General features: G+C 40.7%; 1 protein-coding gene across 1 annotated transcript in view; it reads right to left on the reverse strand.

Moving 5' to 3' along the window:
• Positions 1–20,549, reverse strand: part of GABBR2 (gamma-aminobutyric acid type B receptor subunit 2) — an 895,125-nt gene that overhangs the window by 69,241 nt on the left and 805,335 nt on the right. Inside the window, exon 14 of the mRNA XM_050938162.1 lies at positions 20,065–20,175. Within this exon, the coding sequence (XP_050794119.1) occupies positions 20,065–20,175 (111 nt within the window). The remainder of the gene's footprint in view (positions 1–20,064; positions 20,176–20,549) is intronic.

Raw genomic sequence — 20,549 nt, forward strand, 5'->3', positions numbered from 1 at the left:
CAGGCCTGTCAATAATTGGAGGTCTGTTTTGTCACAGCTTTGGAAACTCTGCATATTAGACCAGGCTGCTGCTTTGCAGATTTCACTGGCTGTTTACAGTTTGTATTGTAATAAACTCTGGGGGCCACTCTCATGGATCAGGGCCCTATTGCGCTATTTAGAGACACATAGCAACACCTTGGTCTCTACCTCAAATACACTATGGCTCTTTTCCGTTGGCTGTGCTGCTTCTTTAGTTTTTTCTTTCCTAAAATCAAGACACTTGCAGTTTTTGACCTGCAGATATTTCACAGTCTTAAGTCACTGTGAAAATGGAACTGTGGTATTCCACATTTATTATCTCTTGGTGACTCAAAATTAAAAAATATTTTACAAATAATGCCAAAGAACTGGTTGAATTTTTTTCACTGATTATTTTTTCAACAAAAATAGTGTTTTGAGCAAAACAAAAAAAAATCACTGACATTTTTTATTTTGTTTCCAATTTTCATGATTTGAAATAAAATATTTTGGGGAAATCAAAAGGGTTTGTTTTCAGTTTTTCACTGAAAAAGCAAAACATTTTCCTAGGAGAATTAGGAAAAAACAAATAAAAAAGTTCCTGTGAAAAACAATTGGCAGTTTTCAACCAGGTCTATAAAAGATGAGTTTTCTAAATACCAGCACTTCAAACTCAGTCATGAAATTGAAAGATAAGCTGTGTTCTTTCAGGCTTCACATCATCACCAATAATAGATTCAGCAGTTAACTCTTCTGTTGCTGATGTATAAGCCAGAAATGTATCCAACTCTCTTTCCCAGATTTGTGTTTATGTACAGTGCTAAATCAAAGTATTAATAGTGCTTAGTTTTTGCAGGAATGTAGCCAACTGTGAGTAGGAATACACAATGGGGGTGAAATTCACCCATTGGTGGAGGCCCACACATAAAGCCCAAAATTCCCACTACTGTCCTGCATAGGGGGTGCTGGTTAACCTTTCTTTATACCTGCATAGGCCCATGGACAGGAGGCTACATTAACACTGAAAGTTATTTAAATAAAACTTCTCATTTCATACCCTAGACCAGGAGTCTCAGACTCAACTGACCACGAGGGCCACATGAGGACTAGTACACTGGCCTGAGGGCCGTATTCCTGACACCTCCCCCTCTACCCTTGGCCCTGCCCCCACTCCACCCCTTCCATGAAGCTGCTCCCCTAACTCACCTCTTTCCACCACTTCCCTGCCCCCATTCCAACCCTAATTCCATCCCCTCCCTGCCGCCGGGGGTGCAGGAGTGGTTTGGGGTGTGGTAGGGGCTCGGGCAGGGAGTTGGGGTGTGGGGTGCAGGAGGGATGAGGAGTGCGGCAGGGGGTCAAGGCAGGGGGTTGGCGTGCAAGAGAGGTGCAGCAGGGGATCAGGGCGCAGGAGGGGTGCAGCAGGGGGCTCAGGGCAGTGGACTGGGGTGTGGAGTGCAGGAGGGGTGAGAGGTGCAGCAGGGGGTCAGGGCAGGGGATCAGGGTGCAGGAGGGGTATGGCAGGAGGCTCAGGGAAGGGGGTTGGGGTGCAGGAGGAGTGCGGAGTGCACCGGGGGCTCAGGGCAGGGGGTCAGGGTGCATGGTACGGCAGGGGGTCAGAGTGCGGCAGGGGGCTCAGGGCAGTGGGTTGGGGTGCAGAAGGGGTGTGGCAGGGGGTCGGGGCAGGGGTTCGACTGCAGGAAGGGTTCGGGGGGCAGGCTGTGGCTCAGTGCGCACCGGGGGCACACCGCTCCAGCAAGTGACTGGAACGTGGGGGAACAGGGGCACGGGGTGTGTGTGTTGCTGTTGCTTCAGGCACCGCCCCCAGCATCTCCCATTGTCCGGGAACGGGGAAGAGCAGCCAATGGGAGCTGCTGGAGGCGGTGCCTGAAGCAACATCAACACACACCCCTGCGCCCCTCCTCCCGCAGGTTCCATCTGCTTCCCGTAGCGGAGTGGGGGCAGGGCAGGCAGGGAGGGAGCCTGCTCTGCCCCCAGTGCACGTTGGGCCGGAGCTGCTCTAGGTAAATGCTGGAGGAGGGTGGGGGGGGGGGGCTGCAAGGACCTTGCAGGCCGCAGAAAATAACCATGTGTTTGAGACCCCTGCCCTAGACTTCCAGCCCACATGGATTGTAACAGCTTTTCCTTCCTTGTTTCTAGGCAGCCCGAGTCTTTCGTCCCTAGATCCTAACTGCTATTCCCTAACAGCTTTATAACAACTGAACTAAACCTGTGGTAAGCAAACACCTTTTAGAAAACAGCCTATAACTTCACATTATTTCTACTATGGTTTCCAAAGGTTAGATTGCAAGATTTTTAAAGTAATCAAGCACTTCTGCCACAAACCTACTATCAATTTAAAATGTTAACAACAAATGTACAGTTTATTTTATTGTAATATATTATATATTTTTGCTAAATAAAATAAATGCTACAATGGAGAACAAATATGTGAGACCCCATTACAACCTTCTGCAACTTCCCAAATTTGTTTTGGCAGTTCTCCTCTGGTTCAGGTTATAGGGATTTATCCTACAAGTCCATATACCCTAATGTATTTTTCCACATCCTAAAATATCACCATTATTTTATACTATTGAAGAAATATGTAGATCTGGTACCAGTTGATGTAAAAATCCCACAATCCATAAAAAGCAAAATAATAATAATAAAAAAACAGTTGTAAGGTGGAATATCCAGGATGATGCTGTATTGACTACATGCACAAGTTTAAATAGTGTAAGGATAAAAATAAGCCACTTTCCTCTTATGGGTATTTTCTTTGGCTACCAAAGCATTGGGGAAACAAGGAAAGCAAATCCATTAAAAATTACAGGTATTAAGAAAGTTTAACTAGGACTCAGGTTGTTTACCTTATTCTTTTACAGTACAAATTTTGATTCCTCAATGTACAGGTTAATCAAAAGTATCCAGATTACTCATTTATGAATTAAGTATTAAGAGTATAAATGAATGGTCCAGATTCTGAACAGTACTGCAGGGGTAGGAAAGCAGATCACATGTGCAAAAGCAGTGGTAAAGAGCTATGCAGTGGACATGTACACTAGACACAGTCTCAGCCAGTGCAGTCTGCATAAGGAAATTTATGTGGCTATGACAGGGAGGCCTGCTGACTGTGAGACAAATAGCGTGTATGAGGATACAAATCTTATATAAACTTTAAACATTTTATTTCTCAAATGGGTTTCATCTTGATAGGTTTTAAAGTACGGTAACTTTTTTTTCTATCAAGATTCCAGAAGACAAGCTATTGATTTATAGCCTAATTCCAAAATAGATGGGTTACTGTAATCTCCAAGAATAAGCAGCAGAGGTGATGAATTTATTGTTAATGTTGTTGATGAATGAATGTTGAGTGACAACTTTTGTTGCTAGTGTTTTTCCAATCAGCTATTTTTAGAGGATTTTTGTGTCAAACGTTGTGACACAATGTCCCCTCAAGACCTTTTCATCCAGATAATACCATGGCAACTTCTTCAAAAGTGGTATCATGCTTTGGATTTTTGATACTTTGGGAGTCACAGGTCACAGAGCATTATGGTATTCAAAAATCTGAATATTTCTAAATTTGCTGATTTAAATGCACTCCTTCAAACAGGGGCGTCCTTAGGATTTATGGGCCCCAACGCAGTATTATGAAACTGGTGCCCCGATGCCCGACGGCAGCCTGGGCTCGCAGCCTCGGGGGATGGGGAGGGATGAGGCAGCAAAGGATACTGAGCCACCCGGCCCACCTCATGGCGACAGAGAGTCACAGTTCCCCGCAGAGAGCCCTGTAGCCTCTCCCTCATGCAGAATGCGCAGCGCCAACACATTTGTCTCTGTGAATACAGCCCCTGCCTAAGGAGACTGCAGTGTGCACTGTGTGTGCGGGAGCCGACCCGCTCTTACTTGCTGTCATGGGCAGTGGGTGAAGCTGCCACTTGGGGAGGCTAGCTCTCCAGCCCACCTGAGGCCCCACCCAAACTCCAACCCTGCTCTGCCCCAGGCCCCACCACTCTCTGCCCAGGCCCCGCCCTCTTCCCACTGTCTCCCTCCTCTCTTCCCTCCCCCTCCCTGATCACCCCCTTCCAGCCAAATCCCTGAACCCAAATGAAGCAACTGACATTTGAAAAAAAACTCTCTTCTGCAATTTCTTTCTAAAAAAAATGGAGCATGTTTTCCACTGCATTCCAGAAGGTAAAGACTGGCATGCAAACGGTACCTAATTAACAGCATTAAACTTGGGAATAAAAAATATCAGTCATGGGTTTTTTGATATACCCTGAAGTTTGTCAGAGATCTATTTGCAAAAACTTTGTAGTAAGGGCAAGTCAGTTCTCTGGCTGAATAAAACATTACATATTATGGAATACATGATGCAGTTCTTATCTGTTTTACATTTTCTTAATCAGTATTTCTAAGCTGACTTTATATTTTAAATGTACTCATAAGCCTTCATAAAGTAATCATTCCAGATTACTACATATTTAACTCACTGAAACAAAGACATTCTTTTAAATTAATCAGTCACAGAGGTTTAGTGTGTTCATAACAATGTTCATTGCTTTTAGAAAAAGGGAATACTAATTTACTTCGTGTGATCTCCATAACAATAGACACGTGTATGAAATGTCACCAATTTTAAAAAATATGTTTCCAAAGATTTTAGGCATAAGAAAGGATTTTATATCTTACTAAGGCCATGTCCAGACTAGGTATTAAAATCGATTTTAGATACGCAACTTCAGCTACGGGAATAACGTAGCTGAAGTCGAATTTCTAAAATCGAAGTACTCACCCGTCTGGACGGCGCGGCATCGATGTCCGTGGCTCTCCGTGTCGATTCCGGAACTCCGTTCGGGTTGATGGAGTTCCGGAATCGATGTAAGCGCGCTCGGGGATCGATACATCGCGTCCAGACTAGACGCGATATATCGATCCCCGAGCAATCGATTTTAACCCGCCGATGCCGCGGGTTAGTCTGGACGTGCGCTAAGATACTGATTTTTCTAGAGGGTTTTCTTAAAACTAGTTAATCAAATAATCAGAAGTGAAGAAAGGGAAACTCGTTTGTCCAGCTATCTGGCAGGAAAGGGGTGTTGTCCCTTTAAGGGCTCTCTTCAAGGATTTTTTAGAGATGTGGTTTTATCATCTTCAGAAATACACTAATGAAATATTTTTAAAGCAAATTTTAAACTAAGGTCCTGTAGATGAACATGTTCTGAGTAAACATTACACTAATGCACAAATGTTTTTTTCAGTAAATTCAGAAACTGACATTATATACCTGGGGATTGGCAAATGCCTGTTAAATGGCTTCAGTACCACTTGAATGGCTCTTTAACAGTTTCAATGTTGTGCTAATAGGGCTGGCAGGTTTTTCTACTTTTAAATACTAGATCCCCTCCAGAGTAAGAGTCACCATGCTGCAGCAGCTAGCTGTGGGAGCCTGCAGGAAGGGTCAGAACTGGGATAGGAAGAGGCGGAAGAGTTTTTTTTTTTTAAATAGGAGATATACCAATCTCCTAGAACTGGAAGGGACCTTGAAAGGTCATCAAGTCCAGCCCCCTGCCTTCACTAGCAGGAACAAGTACTGATTTTGCCCTAGATCCCTAAGTGGCCCCCTCAAAGATTGAGCTCACAACCCTCGGTTTAGCAAGCTAATGCTCAAGCCACTGAGCTATCCCTTCCCCTAGGGTGGACACTAACACCCAGGGGTGCCCCAAATTTTCGGGTACCCTACACAGCCTTGTATGCTACATATGCCTAAGGACCGCCCTGCTTCCAAACTGATGCTAGATAAGCATGACCTAATCTGAACATGAGAGGATTAAGTTACATGGCTCCAAGGTAGCCCTCACATTTGATTTGTCCAAAGGCCCCTGGTGAATGGTGCTGCAAGGCAGTGTAAGCAATGTTTTGCAGCGATACAAATCAAGGCCAAGAAGCCTCACCTTTTGGGTCAACAGGCCAACTGAGAGCAGACTAACATTCCCAAATTCCAAAGACTAATCACCTTGGGGCAAGGCAGTCATGACAACCACAACCAGGCCATTCCAGCCTCTGAGCAATTTTTCCATCCACCCAAAGGAGGCCTGCTAATGAGAAGAGCTGTGCCAGCAGAACATTGCCATCTGGCTCCTTGACTGCAGTTCCTGCTCCTACCCTATGACAGTCCAGATGACTGTAAGAGCTGGAGTTTGCATCCCCCTGCCACCATTATCTTAAGGATCTTATTTTTTTTTCTATTTTGTTTTTATTTGGTCAGAGGCACCCCAGCCCCTTTATTATCAGAGTGTGGAAGTGAAAGTGTGGCTGTGTGCACACATCTGTGTGTGAGCATCCATAAAGTACAGGTAGGAAAGGTGCCAGAAGGAAAAGTTTCTCCAGGTTGTCTCATGAAATTATTCATAGGAGCATGTTCTGTGTTCTACATCTAAAATTCCACTGAGTCTTGAGTTATCTTGTGTAAATTTTTATTAGGTATTAAAAGGTATTATAATATCTATTGGGGAGGAGCAAAAGGTTAGATATCAAACAGCAATTGAATTCAAAGAAGGAATCTTTATAATTTATTCTGAGGTTGTGGTTCAAATATTAGATAATAATTTTGTTTCAGTTTTAAGATATTTAATAGGACTGTCGATTAATCACAGTTAACTCACGCAATTAACTCAAAAAAATCAATTGCGACTAAAAATTAATCGTGATTAATCACAGTTTTAATTGCACTTTACCAATTGAATACCAATTGAAATGTATTAAATATTTTGGATATTTTTCTACATTTTCATATACATTGTATTCTGTGTTCTACTTGAAATCAAAGTGTATATTATATTTTATTACATATATTTGCACTGTAAAAATGACAAACAAAAGAAATAATATTTTTCAATTCACCTCATACAAGTACTGTAGTGTAATTTTTTTGTCGTGAAAGTGCAATTTATAAATGTAGATTTTTTTTTTGTTACATATGTCAAGGTTCTTTCCCCACTCTGAACTTTAGGGTACAGATGTGTGGACCTGCATGAACACCTCTAAGCTTAACTACCAGCTTAGATCTGGTTTTGCTGCCACCACTCTCAAATACTAGCTCCCTCTTCTGGATAGTCTTGAGAGACTTCTTTACCAATTCCCTGGTGAACACCGATCCAACCCCTTGGATCTTAATACAAGGAGAATTTAACCATCCCCTCTTTTTTCCCCCACCAATTCCTGGTGAGTCCAGATCCAATCCCCTTGGATCTTAAAACAAGGAAAAATCAATCAGGTTCTTATAAAGAAGGCTTTTAATTAAAGAAAGAAAGGTAAAAATCATCTCTGTAAAATCACGATGGAAAATAACATTACAGGGTAATCAGATTCATAGAGCCCAGAGGAACCTCCTCTAGCCTTAGGTTCAAAGTTACAGCAAACAGAAGTAAAATCCTCTCAGCAAAAAGGAACATTTACAAGTTGAGAAAACAAAGATGAAACTAACACGCCTTGCTTGGCTGTTACTTACAAGTTTGAAATATGAGAGACTGGTTCAGAAAGATTTGGAGAGCTTGGATTGACGTCTGGTCCCTCTTAGTCCCAAGAGCAAACAACCCCCAAAACAAAAAGTACAAAAAAAAAGCCTTCCCCCCACCACGATTTGAAAGTATCTTGTCACTTTATTGGTCCTTTGGGTCAGGTGTCAGCCAGGTTTCCTGAGCTTCTTAACCCTTTACAGGTAAAAGGGTTTTGGTGTCTCTGGCCATGAGGGATTTTATAGTATTGTACACAGGAGGGCTGTTCCCTTCCCTTTATAGTTATGACAACATAACTGCACTCAAAAACAAAACAGTGTAAAACTTCAGAGCCTACAAGTCCATTCAATCGTACTTCTTGTTCACCCAATTGTTAAGACAAACAAGTTTGTTTACAATTACAGGAGATAATCTGCCCTCTTCTTATTTACAATGTCACCGGAATGTGAGAACAGCCATTCCCATGGCACTTTTATAGCCAGCATTGCAAGGTATTTACATGTCAGATATGCTAAACATTCGTATGCCCCTTCATGCTTCGGCCATCATTCCTGAGGACATGCTTCCATGCTGCTGATGATTGTTAAAATAATAATGCGTTAATTAAATTTGTGACTGAACTTCTTGGGGGAGAAATGTATGTGCCCTGCTCTGTTTTACCCACATTCTGCTATATATTTCATGTTATAGTAGTTTTGGATGATATCCTAGCACATGTTATTCATTTTAAGAACACTTTCACTGCGAATTTGACAAAATGCAAAGAAGGTACCAATGTGAGATTTCTAAAGATAGCTACCACATCGGACCCAAGTTTTAAGAATCTGAAGTGCCTTCCAAAATCTGAGAGGGTCAAGGTGTTGACCATGCTTTCAGAAGTCTTAAAAGAGCAACACTCCAATGTGGAAACTACAGAACCTGAACCACCAAAAGAGGAAATCAACTTTGTGGCATCTGACTCAGATAATGAAAATAAACATGTGTCAGTCCACACTGCTTTGGATTCTTATTGAGCAGAACCTGTCATCAGCATGGATGCATGTCCCCTGGAATGGTAGTTGAAGCATGAAGGGACATATGAATCTTTAGTGCATCTGGCATGTAAATATCTTGCGATTCTGGCTACAACAGTGCCACGAGAATGCCTGTTCTCACTGTCAAATGACATTGTAAACAAGAAGTAGGCAGTATTATCTACTGCAAATGTAAACAAACTTGTTGGTCTGAGCAATTGACTTAACCAGAAGTAGGACTGAGTGGGCTTGCAGGCTCAAAATTTTACATTGTTTAATTTTTGAATGCAATTTTTTTGTACGTAATTCTACATTTGTAAGTTTAACTTTCATGATAAAGAGATTGCATTACAGTACTTGTATTAGGTGAACTGAAAAATTCTGGTTCTTTTGTTTTTTTACAGTGCAAATACTAGTAATCAGAAATTAATATAACGTGAGCACTGTACACTTTGCATTCTGTGTTGTAATTGAAATAAATATATTTGAACATGTAGAAAACATCCAGAAATATTTAAATAAATGGTATTCTATTGTTGTTTAACAGTGCAATTAATCAAGCAATTAATCACAATTAATTTTGTTAATCATGTGATTAATCATGATTTAATTTTGTAATTGCTCTAATATTTAACCAACTCTAAATTATAATTTTGATTGACTTCAAAAAAATTCTTTAGGTGGGAATTATAACCAACAGACAGGAACCGTCTATGAATCTTTTCTTTGAATTTTTGAGGACTATTTTTTGTATTAATTTAATGATTTAACAAATTTGATTTAATTCCAGTCCAATATTGAGACTAACCTGTTGATTTTGCTTTGATTTTATACAGTTGATAGCTGTATTGCTTTATTCTTACTCTAGTTTAATTTTATCAGCAGTAGCTTAACTTTGGCGATACATTTTATTGATTTTTATGTTTAGAGTTTTAAGTAAATGCTTAAAACTGATACTGAGTCACATTTTAGTAAACAACATGGGTGTAGAACCTTTGAGAACTGGGATAGATATCAGCCGGTCAACCTAGAAACTTGACTCTTAATTAGTGTTTGATTCTCACAACACATTCCCAAAATGAGATGTGATTTTCACATACTGGAAGAAAAGATTTGTGGACCTGAAGAAAGAGCTATCAAGCCTGCATACCACCAAAGATGCTGAAGAGTACTTGGCCAAATTGATTTGGGCAGCATCATTGCAGAGTCCACAAAGAAAGAACTTGTCAATAAAGGAACTAGAAAGCACAGAAATTAAAGAAAAGATTGGCGGCTTGTGTGACTAAAGGAAAAAAGGAGGAATTTTACATGGCTAGAAGCAGAAGAATATGGACAATCTATGAGCCCCTAGAGGGAAGATAACCAGGACTGCTACCTAGTTGATGTTGGTATCGAGTATGGCAGCTGAAGAGAATGCTTCTGAAGATTTTACAGGGGGAATGGTATAGACAACTTCAGGGTGGGCAGGCATACCTGAAGATGGTTCCTCAGCCCAACTCACAAGGATGTAAGGTATGCTAAAGAGGTCTCCAACTGTCAAAAAATAGCAAATCATTTTCACTAAGACTCCATGTTCAGAACATTCTGCAAGGGAAATAAGGACAGCAGGATGCTGTGCTGTCTTCCTGGAGCTAAGACAAGATGTGACTGCAAAACTACAAGGGATTCTGATGGCATCAGGCAAAACTGCACTACTGATGACACATACTGGTACCAGTCCAATTGGTCTTTTCAGAGATTTTCCAGTCTCATGAGCAAAGGAACTCAATATTCTGGAAGCAAGCGAAATGAATAGAGTGATTGGCTTTGTGAAACATTAGGCCATCTTCTATGGTGAGAGGAAGCTGTGTGGCCTGACTGGCCTCTATCTCAGTATCTCTCTTCTGGGTGGCAGGCTATCTAGACTAATCACATGAGTGTTAACCTAGAAACAAAAAAGAGGTTGCTAAGGGGGTAAACACACTGCATGAATGCTCAAGCATTTAACTCACACTCAAGTGTTCATGAATGTAATAAATCAAGGTGTCAAGGGATGTAAAAAGATGAATTTTTGTAGTTGCCTGTACATCGAGTTATAAACACAAGAAACTGGAAATGATCATTCATGAGAAGAAGTTTGACCTAGTTGATATTCTTCTTGGAGCAGTGCAGAACCCTGGCAGGCAGGGAGCCTGCCTTAGCCCCGCTGTGCCACCAACCGGGAGCCACCTGGGGTAAGTGCTGCCTAGCAGGATCCCACACCCCAATCACCCTGCCCCAGGTCGGAATGCCCTGCTGCACCCTAAATCCCTCCCAGATCCTGCACTCCACCCCAAATCCCTGTCCCAGCCTGCATCCTGAAGTCTCATTTCTGGCCCCACCCCAGAGCCTAGAGGAAGCCTTGATGCAGGGGGAAGCCCTGAGCCTCTGCGCCCCCACCTCCTCCTGGAGCTATGTGGGGCCCATGACTGATTTTTAATTTGGGTCAGTAGCCCCTGATTGTAAAAAGGTTCCCCACCCCAATGTAACAGGTCAAAACATTAAATAAATATTTCTTTGGAAAGAAACTGGGTGAAATATTCACATTTTACAGTAAAAATGAAATATTTTCTATTCCAACAGTGATTAGGGAGGTTGTTAAAAATATCTATTAAAATTAACAAGACCAGATAACTTGTGCCTCATGAGTTCTCTGGACTGCTGACATTAGCTGTTAATACATATGGAAATAGTGGGGAAAATCCAAAGAACTAGAAAAATGCTTATGTAGTTCTATTATTCAAAAAAAAGTTAAGTGGCATGGTCTGAGTAATTATAGCTCTGTTAGCCTCCTATTTTTCATGGGCAAAAGAATGGAATGAGTGATATGGGAATCAGTCAATAAAAAGACAAAAGGCAGGAATAGAATTAATGCCAATCAGCATGGTTTTATGGGAAATAGCTTTTGTCATCCAAACACATGTTGTAAGTTTGATCAATAAAATGCAATTGCACTTATATAATACTTGGATTTCTGTAAGGCATTTAACTTAGTACTGCATGATGCTGAGATAAAAAAATCAGTATAGCACATTGTGATGGGACAGACAAACCCCATGCTAGGCCTGAAGGGTTTAAAGGGCCCCTCTGGGCCTGCCAAGTATGTTCTGGCTGGAGGAGCAAGTTAAAAAGGAGCTCAGAAGCCCAGGCAAAATGTGGTGGACAGGCTGCAGGAGAGACAACTCTTCCCTGGGAATCCAGGCAGAAGGCTGAGCCTGAGATGGACCACAGGCAGTGCCTTCTCCAACCACCACCCCCTACAGGTCTAGCAGGACTCCACTCATTTGGACTTTTTTAAATTAGGCTATTGACTGTTTGGACTGTAGTAGCCACTCCCCAAACTGAAGAAGCACATAGATAGGAGGTAGCGCAGTGTGGCAGATTTAGACTCCCTGCAAGAAGGAACCTGTTGTTGTTACTTCTCACAGGGCCCTGTGGGCTGAGACCTGATGAAGGGGGAGGGCCCAGCTCCCCCTCCCAAGCCCCATTTAAGGGTAATGGCCCAAGACACTTTCAGCCTAGGGGGAGGAACCACACCCACCCAACATAGAGATAAATGGCTGGAGGACAGGTGTGCTAACTACTTGGACACCTGGCCCACCATATCCCTTATCACACACATAAAATAGATTAATATCTAGTTGATAGATCTTAAAAAAATGTAATTTCTAATGGAGAACAATCAGCAAAAGTGTGTGTTTCTGTGCGGGAGCCACAAAGGGATCAGTTCTTGACCCAACGCTATTTAATATTTGTATAAATGATCTGAAAGAAAGAACAACATTATTGCCTGTAAAGTTAGCAGATGACACAAAAATTGATGGAGTTGTGATGAAGAGGACAGGTAACTATTACAAAGTGATCTGGATCATATAAGAATGTGGTATGATTAAAAAACAGTGCTTTAATATGGCCAAATCAAAATGATACATCTAGGAGAGAAGACAGTGTGCTGTACATATATATATATATATATATATGTGTGTGTGTGTATATGTGTATATATATATATTTGACAAGATCCTATGGGTGGCAAAGAGAGACACATTCAAACTGGAAAAAAGGGGCAAATTTTTAACAGTGAGGGTAATTAATCACTGGGACTTTAAGGGATGTGGTATATTCTCTATTACTTGAAATCTTTAAATTAAGGTTAGATGTCTTCCTATACAGGGGCGGCTCTAGCTTTTTTGCCACCTCAAGCACGGCAGGCACGCAGCCTTCAGCAGCTTGCCTGCGGGAGGTCCCCAGTCACACGGATTCAGTGGCTTGCCTGTGGGAGGTCCGCCAGTCCCGCAGCTTTGGCGTACCCACTGCCGAATTGCTGCCAAATCTGCGGGACCGGGGACCTCTCCCAGGCAAGTCACTGAAAGCAGCCTGACTGCCGCCCTTGCAGGGACTGGCAGGGCGTCCCCTGTGGCTTGCTACCTCTGGCACGCACTTGGAGTGCTGGTGCCTGGAGCCGCCGCTGTTCCTATAACCACAAGTTATTGGAATTCATGCAGAATTACAGGGTCAAATTCTGTGGCCAGTTATGCAATGGGTCAGACTAGGTGACCAAAGTAGAACAACAGACTGGGACTTACAAAACCTGAGATCTATTCCTGGCTCTAACATTGTCCTTCTGGATTACTGTGGCCAAGTAATTTCACCAATGTTTTTCAGTTTCCCCATATGTATAATGGAGATAATGATACTTAACTCCTTTGTAAAGCGTGTTGAGATCCATTCATGAAAAACTCTGTATAAGACGTGAGTATTGTCATTATTTCTGGCATGAAAAGTTATGGTTCTGCATTCACATGATAAAAGTAGGATGTGACAGTGCACCAGCCAAAGAGAAAACACACAAGGGCTTTCAAGGGATTTCTCTCAGTGGACAGGGAGTGTATATTTATGGTACACATCAGTGGCAGTAAGAAAATAATTTATAAGAAGTGTACTCCTTAGTTTGGCTCTTCACATAGAAATACGCTGACAGAAATTATCGAAAAACAATGATTAGGCAGAAAGGAGTCAAACCTTAGGCAACACATGTGTAGATGGTGAATAGACAGGTGCCGTGTTGTGGCACCACTTGTCCTCAGCCTGATAATGTTAGAACTTAAATCAGGTTATGAAAGGAAAAGAAGAAAAAGAAAGGCTTATGCCAATCACAGCACCTATAAACATATCAGTGAGCTAACTGTAATGGACACACATCTATCAGCATCTACCATCCCTTGCTATATGTAAAGTGAACCATATCAACATCACCAGGAATCCAAGGCTAGACATGGAAGTGAAGGTCACCTGGCTGGCACACACAGAAAGGCACAACATCAGGAATTAGTCTACTCAACTTCCGTGGTTGAGACACTTACTAAGGAATGCCAGAACACCAGACTCAAGAGCAGGTTTAGAGAGCAGTGCTGTAAATATGCAGCATGGCAAACAAATGTGGTCACACAGAAAATTAATCTGGGGCAGTGACCATTTAACAAATACAAAATCCATGTTAGCAATACAGAAACAGTGCAGTGAATAATGAGAGGGGCACAAAGCAGCCATAAATCTGTGTAGAGCCATGTTTCAAACACTGTGATATATTATAAGCACAATATATTATACGCACACCCATCTCTGAAAAATCATACCAGCGCAGGCTTAAAGAATTAGGCCTATGAGAGTTAGACGTCTAAATACCAGTGAGGATCTGTATCTTGGTACCTAGAATTAAGGCAAAGCTGTCCCACACAGTGTGCTATCTTACTTATGTTTCAAGAAACATGTGTGGAACTGGTGTTAGATTATCTCCAGAAAATCTTTCTACATCATCATAGATGTGTAGATAGGTAGTCATGGCAACTTATGAACATCAGCATATTTGTGATGTCAAATTACAAGAAACTGTTTAAAGACAGGATATGTGGTCCACCTTTCTCTTATTCTTTGAACACAAATCAGGAAGAAACTGAAGCCAATACAGGAGAAACCTCCATGCTGTCAGCAAGAGTTTCTTCAGCAGTTGCTACTATTAATGCTGTCTTAAAGTACCCACAAGTATGCAAATGTAAGTCTTTTGTGTTTGCTTACTTCTGTATACAATATGTGGAAAATGTGTAAGTACTGTTTTGGGGAATCGCTGTACAATTTATTCATTGTTTGAGATTATGAACTATTTGCATATATCTTTATCAAGCTACAAACTCCATTTTTATTATAAGGCTGTTTTTTTTGCCTCTCTGGTGTCCTTTAACTTCCATTGTGAAATTCCAAGTGGTGATGGCACAGGTCTAACATCAGAGAGTCACTAAACTTTGACAATCATCCATTTGAATGGAACATCCTTGGACAAAAATGGCTATGACCCAGGACAAAAGTCTGAATTAGTGTGCTCTAACTAAGTAATGGATCAGCAAACGGGGGACCTCAAAAGGTTGATCCAAAGGTCACCTGGCAAAAAGGATAAAAGAAAGGATCTGTTGTTTTGAGAGAGAGGCAGAAGAGATCAGAAAGACTCTATGATTTGGGGAAGCCATGTTCAGGAGGGTGTGGGAGAGGAAGTGCACTGGACTCCACAGAAGACTCTGACCTCAGCCCAGAGAATGCCCCAGTGTGGTAAGGAAATTGTGAAAGGGAAAAGTGTATAGGTGTGCTTATTATTTTGTCTAGATCTGTGTATTCCTTGTGCTAGCTAAAGTAAAGAATGGTTTCCAAAGCCAATCTCTGGATCTACTTTTCACTATCATGTGTCCCTGAAGAGTGAACTGTACTCAGAGCACCTAGGAGGTTAGTCTTCTGGGAAATGGTGTGCTTAAGCTACTGGGGAGGCTGGGGAGGGCAGCACTGGTCCTGGAGACTAGGATAGTTAGGCCTCCTGGTCCCATTTTTGTGAAGGAATAGCAGACAGAGAGCCTGTGCCCAGGAAATGTGCCAGAGAGGCCAAGAAAAGAGAGAATGCTACAGCCTGCTCAGTCCAAGGGAGATTTTAGGGCTGTAGAAGCCTTGTGAGTATCCAGCAGAGGGAGCTTTACCAGGGCTGTGTGCTATTTGTCTCTCTTAGGGAACTCTTTGCTGCTCTGTGAAAACATACATATTGTTGTGTATATTTATCAATACATTCATGCCAACAATTTCAGGTGTGACTTCTGATTTTGGGAACCTCAATTTTTGTATTCTCAACTTGAGACACCAGAGACACTTTAAATAATTTTTGCCTAAGTAAATGAATAAGTCAGCTGCTTAAAGCTAGATCCACAATGGGGACTCAGACTCAGTGTTGCAATATCTAATGTTTATGTGCCCTTTCGCCCAGTGGAATGCACAGCCCAGGCTCCATCTACAATGCATAGGCTGAGTCTGTGCCTAAGCATGAGATCTGCAAAAGTCATCAAGATGAGTGGGGAGCCACCTAAGCTAGCCAGTAGGAAATGCTGAAGAGAAAGGAGGGGCTAAGGCACTACCTCCTCCTCATGCTGTGTTTTATAGAGGGCCTGATCAGGTAGGTGAGATAGGTGGGAGAACACCTAGCTTGTGAAACCAACTGGGGCTTAGACGTGAGTTAGGAGCAAGGCATTAGGACTTCTGTGACTCTGTGCATGTCTACTAGCAGAAATGAAACCACCTAAGGGACTCTGAGAGCAGAAGTGTAGGCAGGACGGACGTTAGACTCCAGAGTTAGGTGGCAGCTGAGTAGAATTTTGTGAATCTAAATTTTGGACATGTGCACCTAAAGTGGCAGTTAAGTCCCTAAATTACTTTTGTGTATCTATCCTTTAGTGAATTATGTAAAATAACTGAAATGAATGTTTGTCTTGTTATAGATTGTTGAGTTTTGTATCTCAAACCCTTCCAATATTTTTCACAATCATATAATTGGCTTCTATTTTCTGTAACTACTGGCAAAGAATTTGTCTTGCATAGAGAAATATTAAACTTCTGTGATAATGAGATGAAAAATGTTCCTAAGGTCCTCAGACATTTGGCTATGCAAAAAAACAAAACAAAACAAAACAAAAATACCCACAATAGGACAAAGGTGCAATGATGACAAAAGTAGCCTAATTAGTAAGAGAGCATCTTTCTTTTTCAATAGCAGAGATTTGTGTTATGGTAAGGCACCAAAATAATAAAAGGTATGTATTTGGCTAATGGCTATGGAACACAGTACACCTCAAGTAACTGTAATTAGTAAAGCAGAACAGCCTTTGCAAACTTCAAAAAATTAGTCACATATCCTTTTGAAAGTCATGTATATGGCTGCCAGTAAATGAGGGACAACATGCACATGACCCAGAATGTCTAATTGACCATAATAATGAGTAGCTAATGATACATATGCTCTAGCCTACTTTTACTACTATAAATTATGACAGTAAGCACAGAGGTTACACAATATTCATTAGGCTTGATACTAACACCCTCCTGAGCGCAGCAAGTTTCAGCGCTGTAAAGAGCCTGTGTAGACAGTTACCAGTGCTGGGAGCCATGCACTGGAAGCTATGCCCCTCATGGAGGTGGGGCTTTTTTTAGAGTGTTCCATTTGCCAGTGTACACTGGCCCTTAGACTAGCCCTTAGAGCAGGGGTTGCAACCTTTCAGAAGTGGTGTGCTGAGTCTTTATTTATTCACTCTAATTTAAGGTTTTGCGTGCCAGTAATACATTTTAATGTTTTTAGAAGGTCTCTTTCTGTAAGTCTATAAAATATAACTAAACTATTGGTTTATATAAAGTAAATAAGGTTTTTAAAATGTTTAAGAAGCTTCATTTAAAATTAAATTAAAATGCAGAGTCCCCGGACCAGTGACCAGGACCCGGGCAGTGTGAGTGCCACTGAAAATCAGCTTGTGTGCTGCCTTTGGCACACGTGCCATAGGTTACCTATCCCTGCCTTAGAGTATGTTTGTACTGTAAGTGGAGACAGTTTCCAGGTTGGGTAGGTATATGTGTGTTAGCTCTGTTCAAGCTAGTGGGCTACAAATAGCAGGGTAGCTATAGCTCCACAGGCGGTGGCTTCAGCTAGCCACTCGAGTACTTAGCTGGGCCTCAGACTAGGTTGTATGTGGGTGGATTGTCTGTGCTGCCACCCACATTGTCACAGCTACACTGCTATTGTTAGCGCGTTAGCTCGATCAAAGCCAGCATGTGTACATCTATCCAAGAGGAAAATTACACCTCCAGTTGCAGCTTAGACATACCTTAAGGTCTTGCTCCTGGAACAATTAACATGCATACCTCTCTTTACACACAGTGAGTAGTCCCTTTGAAGTGCATGGGACTATTCATATTGTGTCAAGCTAATTGTCTGTGTAAATCTTTGCTGGATTGGGGCCTAAATCTGTGGAGACCTAAATGGTATTTGCATAACAATGTATCTGCAACAACCCAGAACATATATTTAAACCATATGCTACTGTTGAAGTTGTATGTGTTTGTAATTAAATACAAAAGCAGATTTGCAATTTAGTGTTAGTTGCTTTAATTGTCTCTATCCCACAAGTTACTTATTGACGAATGTATTAGTGGTGTTCAGTTGTCCATATGTAACATGTATGGAATTTTGCTCAGCATCCAAAGTAGTGTTTGTGATAGGCCACAAAAGATTAAGCAACATTCTCAGTAACCAAATTATCAAATTCATACTAATCTGTAATTCTTAGTTGATGCTTACATTATTTTTATTTAAATAGTAATGAATTTCTCATCAGGCTATGCAAAAAACTATTAGGACAAAGGAGCAATGATCATCAAATCAGCACCTACTATTTAGCTGAACTCACATATGTAAGAGAGTATCTTCCTTACAGAGATATCATCTGAATCTAGAGCACAAAAATAAATACTCTTATGTTATCATAAATGTTACACTGATGGCCAAAATGTTTCAAAGAAAATGTCTAGTCAAAAATGGTCATTTTATCCAAAATGAAGTTTAACAAACAACTTGTTGACTTTTTAAAAAAATGTGCCATGTGAAAATTTTCTTGGAATTTTTTTATAAAAATGATCATAGAAAATTGTATTGGAAATATTTTTGAATAATTATTTCTGCAATTTTTTAAAAAAAAAGAAAAAAATCAGTTCACTTTGAACCCTTCAGCATTTTTCAGAATTTTAATTTAATTTTTGACTAGCTCTATTACACAATTGTAGATGAACCAGACAAAACTTTTGACATATTAACTCTTATGAACAAAATTACAGAGAAAAATGTAACAAACACCAATGCCTACTTTTTACCTATGAAAATGCAGAGTGAACATTTTATAATTTTATAAGTTGATGTTGGCACTTAAGAGGTTTGGCCACTGATGTCCTTGCATACAAGTTATGGTCCTTTTGATCTAATACTCTATGAAACTGTATTACAAAACTAAACATGCAGAATGTGTAAAATCTGGTTACAGTTCAAGAATGAGAGTTTCCTGCTAGCAGTGACAAATTGGGAAGACACAGTAGAGATAACTGAAAATGATTATAAAATCAAAGAAACCCATTATTCATTAAGACAAATGACATACCAACCATTACAGTGGGTGATGTAATATCTTTTACTGGGCCAAGTTCTGTTGGTGAGAGAGACAAGCTTTTCAAGCTAACACTTGTCTCTCTCACCAATAGATGTTGACCCAATAAAAGAGGTTACCTCACTCATTTGGTCTCAGATATCCTGGGACCAACCCAGCTACAATAACACTGTATATATCAATCATCATGCAGCCTTTACATTGCAAAGAACATATATATTATGATAAAGCTTAATGACTTGTCAGCAATTGGGTACTAAAGACATGAACTCAGTGCTCTTTCCAGTTATAGGGGTCTGCATGGATCTGAGGGCAGAATGTGTCCTATATTTATTGACTGAAAAATACAGTGTGTCTCCTAAAATACTTTCTAATTTTCAGAAGTAATCTTACATAGGTTTGGTTTAACAGAAAGTTTACTAGTCACATAGAATTAATCATTAGCATTATGAAATTCAGAAAGAACCAAAATAGTATTGGTAGAATTTTCAAGAAGTGCCTAAGTAATTTGGAGTGACTTTCAATTGGATTGAGGCCTCTAAGGGTATGTCTACACTGCAATTAGACACTTGTGGCTGGCCCAGGGCTCAGGATGTGGGACTGTTTACCTGTGGTGTTGAAGTTCTGGTTCTGGTTGCAGCTGAGCTCTGGGACCTTCCCACCTGACAAGGTACTACAGCCCAAGCTCTGCCCTGAGCCTGAACATCTTCACTGAAATTAAACAGCCCCTTAGCCTGAGTTCCACAAGAGATTTAAAGACTATTCATATTTTCTCACTTGTATTCCCATTCTTTGATTGCCAAATTCTTTAGTTTGCATTATACCTATTAGGTTAAGCTTTAGTGTTGTATTTAATAATGCCCTTGTCACTTAATATAATATCACATCTGCTTTAAAAAGTTTTATTCAAGGATTTTTAAACTTACATCTATGCATCAGGAAAGCTGTTTATTTTTACCAAAGAGTAGCAACAAGACAGCACTGCTGTGTAAAGCAAGCAATACTTACCATGAGCAGCCCTTTGTAGGCATAGACAATACCAAGCCAAATGGTCATGTGAGTGTTTTCACAGTGCTCTAAAATTGGACGAATGGAAATATCTCTGCCAGCAGGGTCCGGCTACAAAGGGAAGAAAAAGTAAAGAGTAAAATATTTGAATTAATATTTGACATGTACTTATGCCTCAGAAGCCGTTTCATTCTGTTCCCGGTAGGTTGGGAACACATGTATTTGTGTGTAAAAGAAAAGCGAACTTTAGTAAGACTTTTGATGGTGTGGTTCCATAAGGCTGCAACGGAGCTTAGTAAAGATTAGTAATTAGGAAATGGAACGTGATAGGTGGATTCATGCTTACCCTGCTACAGCAAAATAGAAAGCAGAAGGAATGTTCGTCATATATTCAATGACTCTTTCATACTGCCAATCACATTAATCTGTTATAGTTTAAACAAATATATAACTACCATGAAAAAAATATCCAGGAAGGCATTCTG

Source organism: Gopherus flavomarginatus, chromosome 2 (assembly GCF_025201925.1).
Source record: "Gopherus flavomarginatus isolate rGopFla2 chromosome 2, rGopFla2.mat.asm, whole genome shotgun sequence".
Taxonomy (NCBI): Eukaryota; Metazoa; Chordata; order Testudines; family Testudinidae; genus Gopherus; species Gopherus flavomarginatus.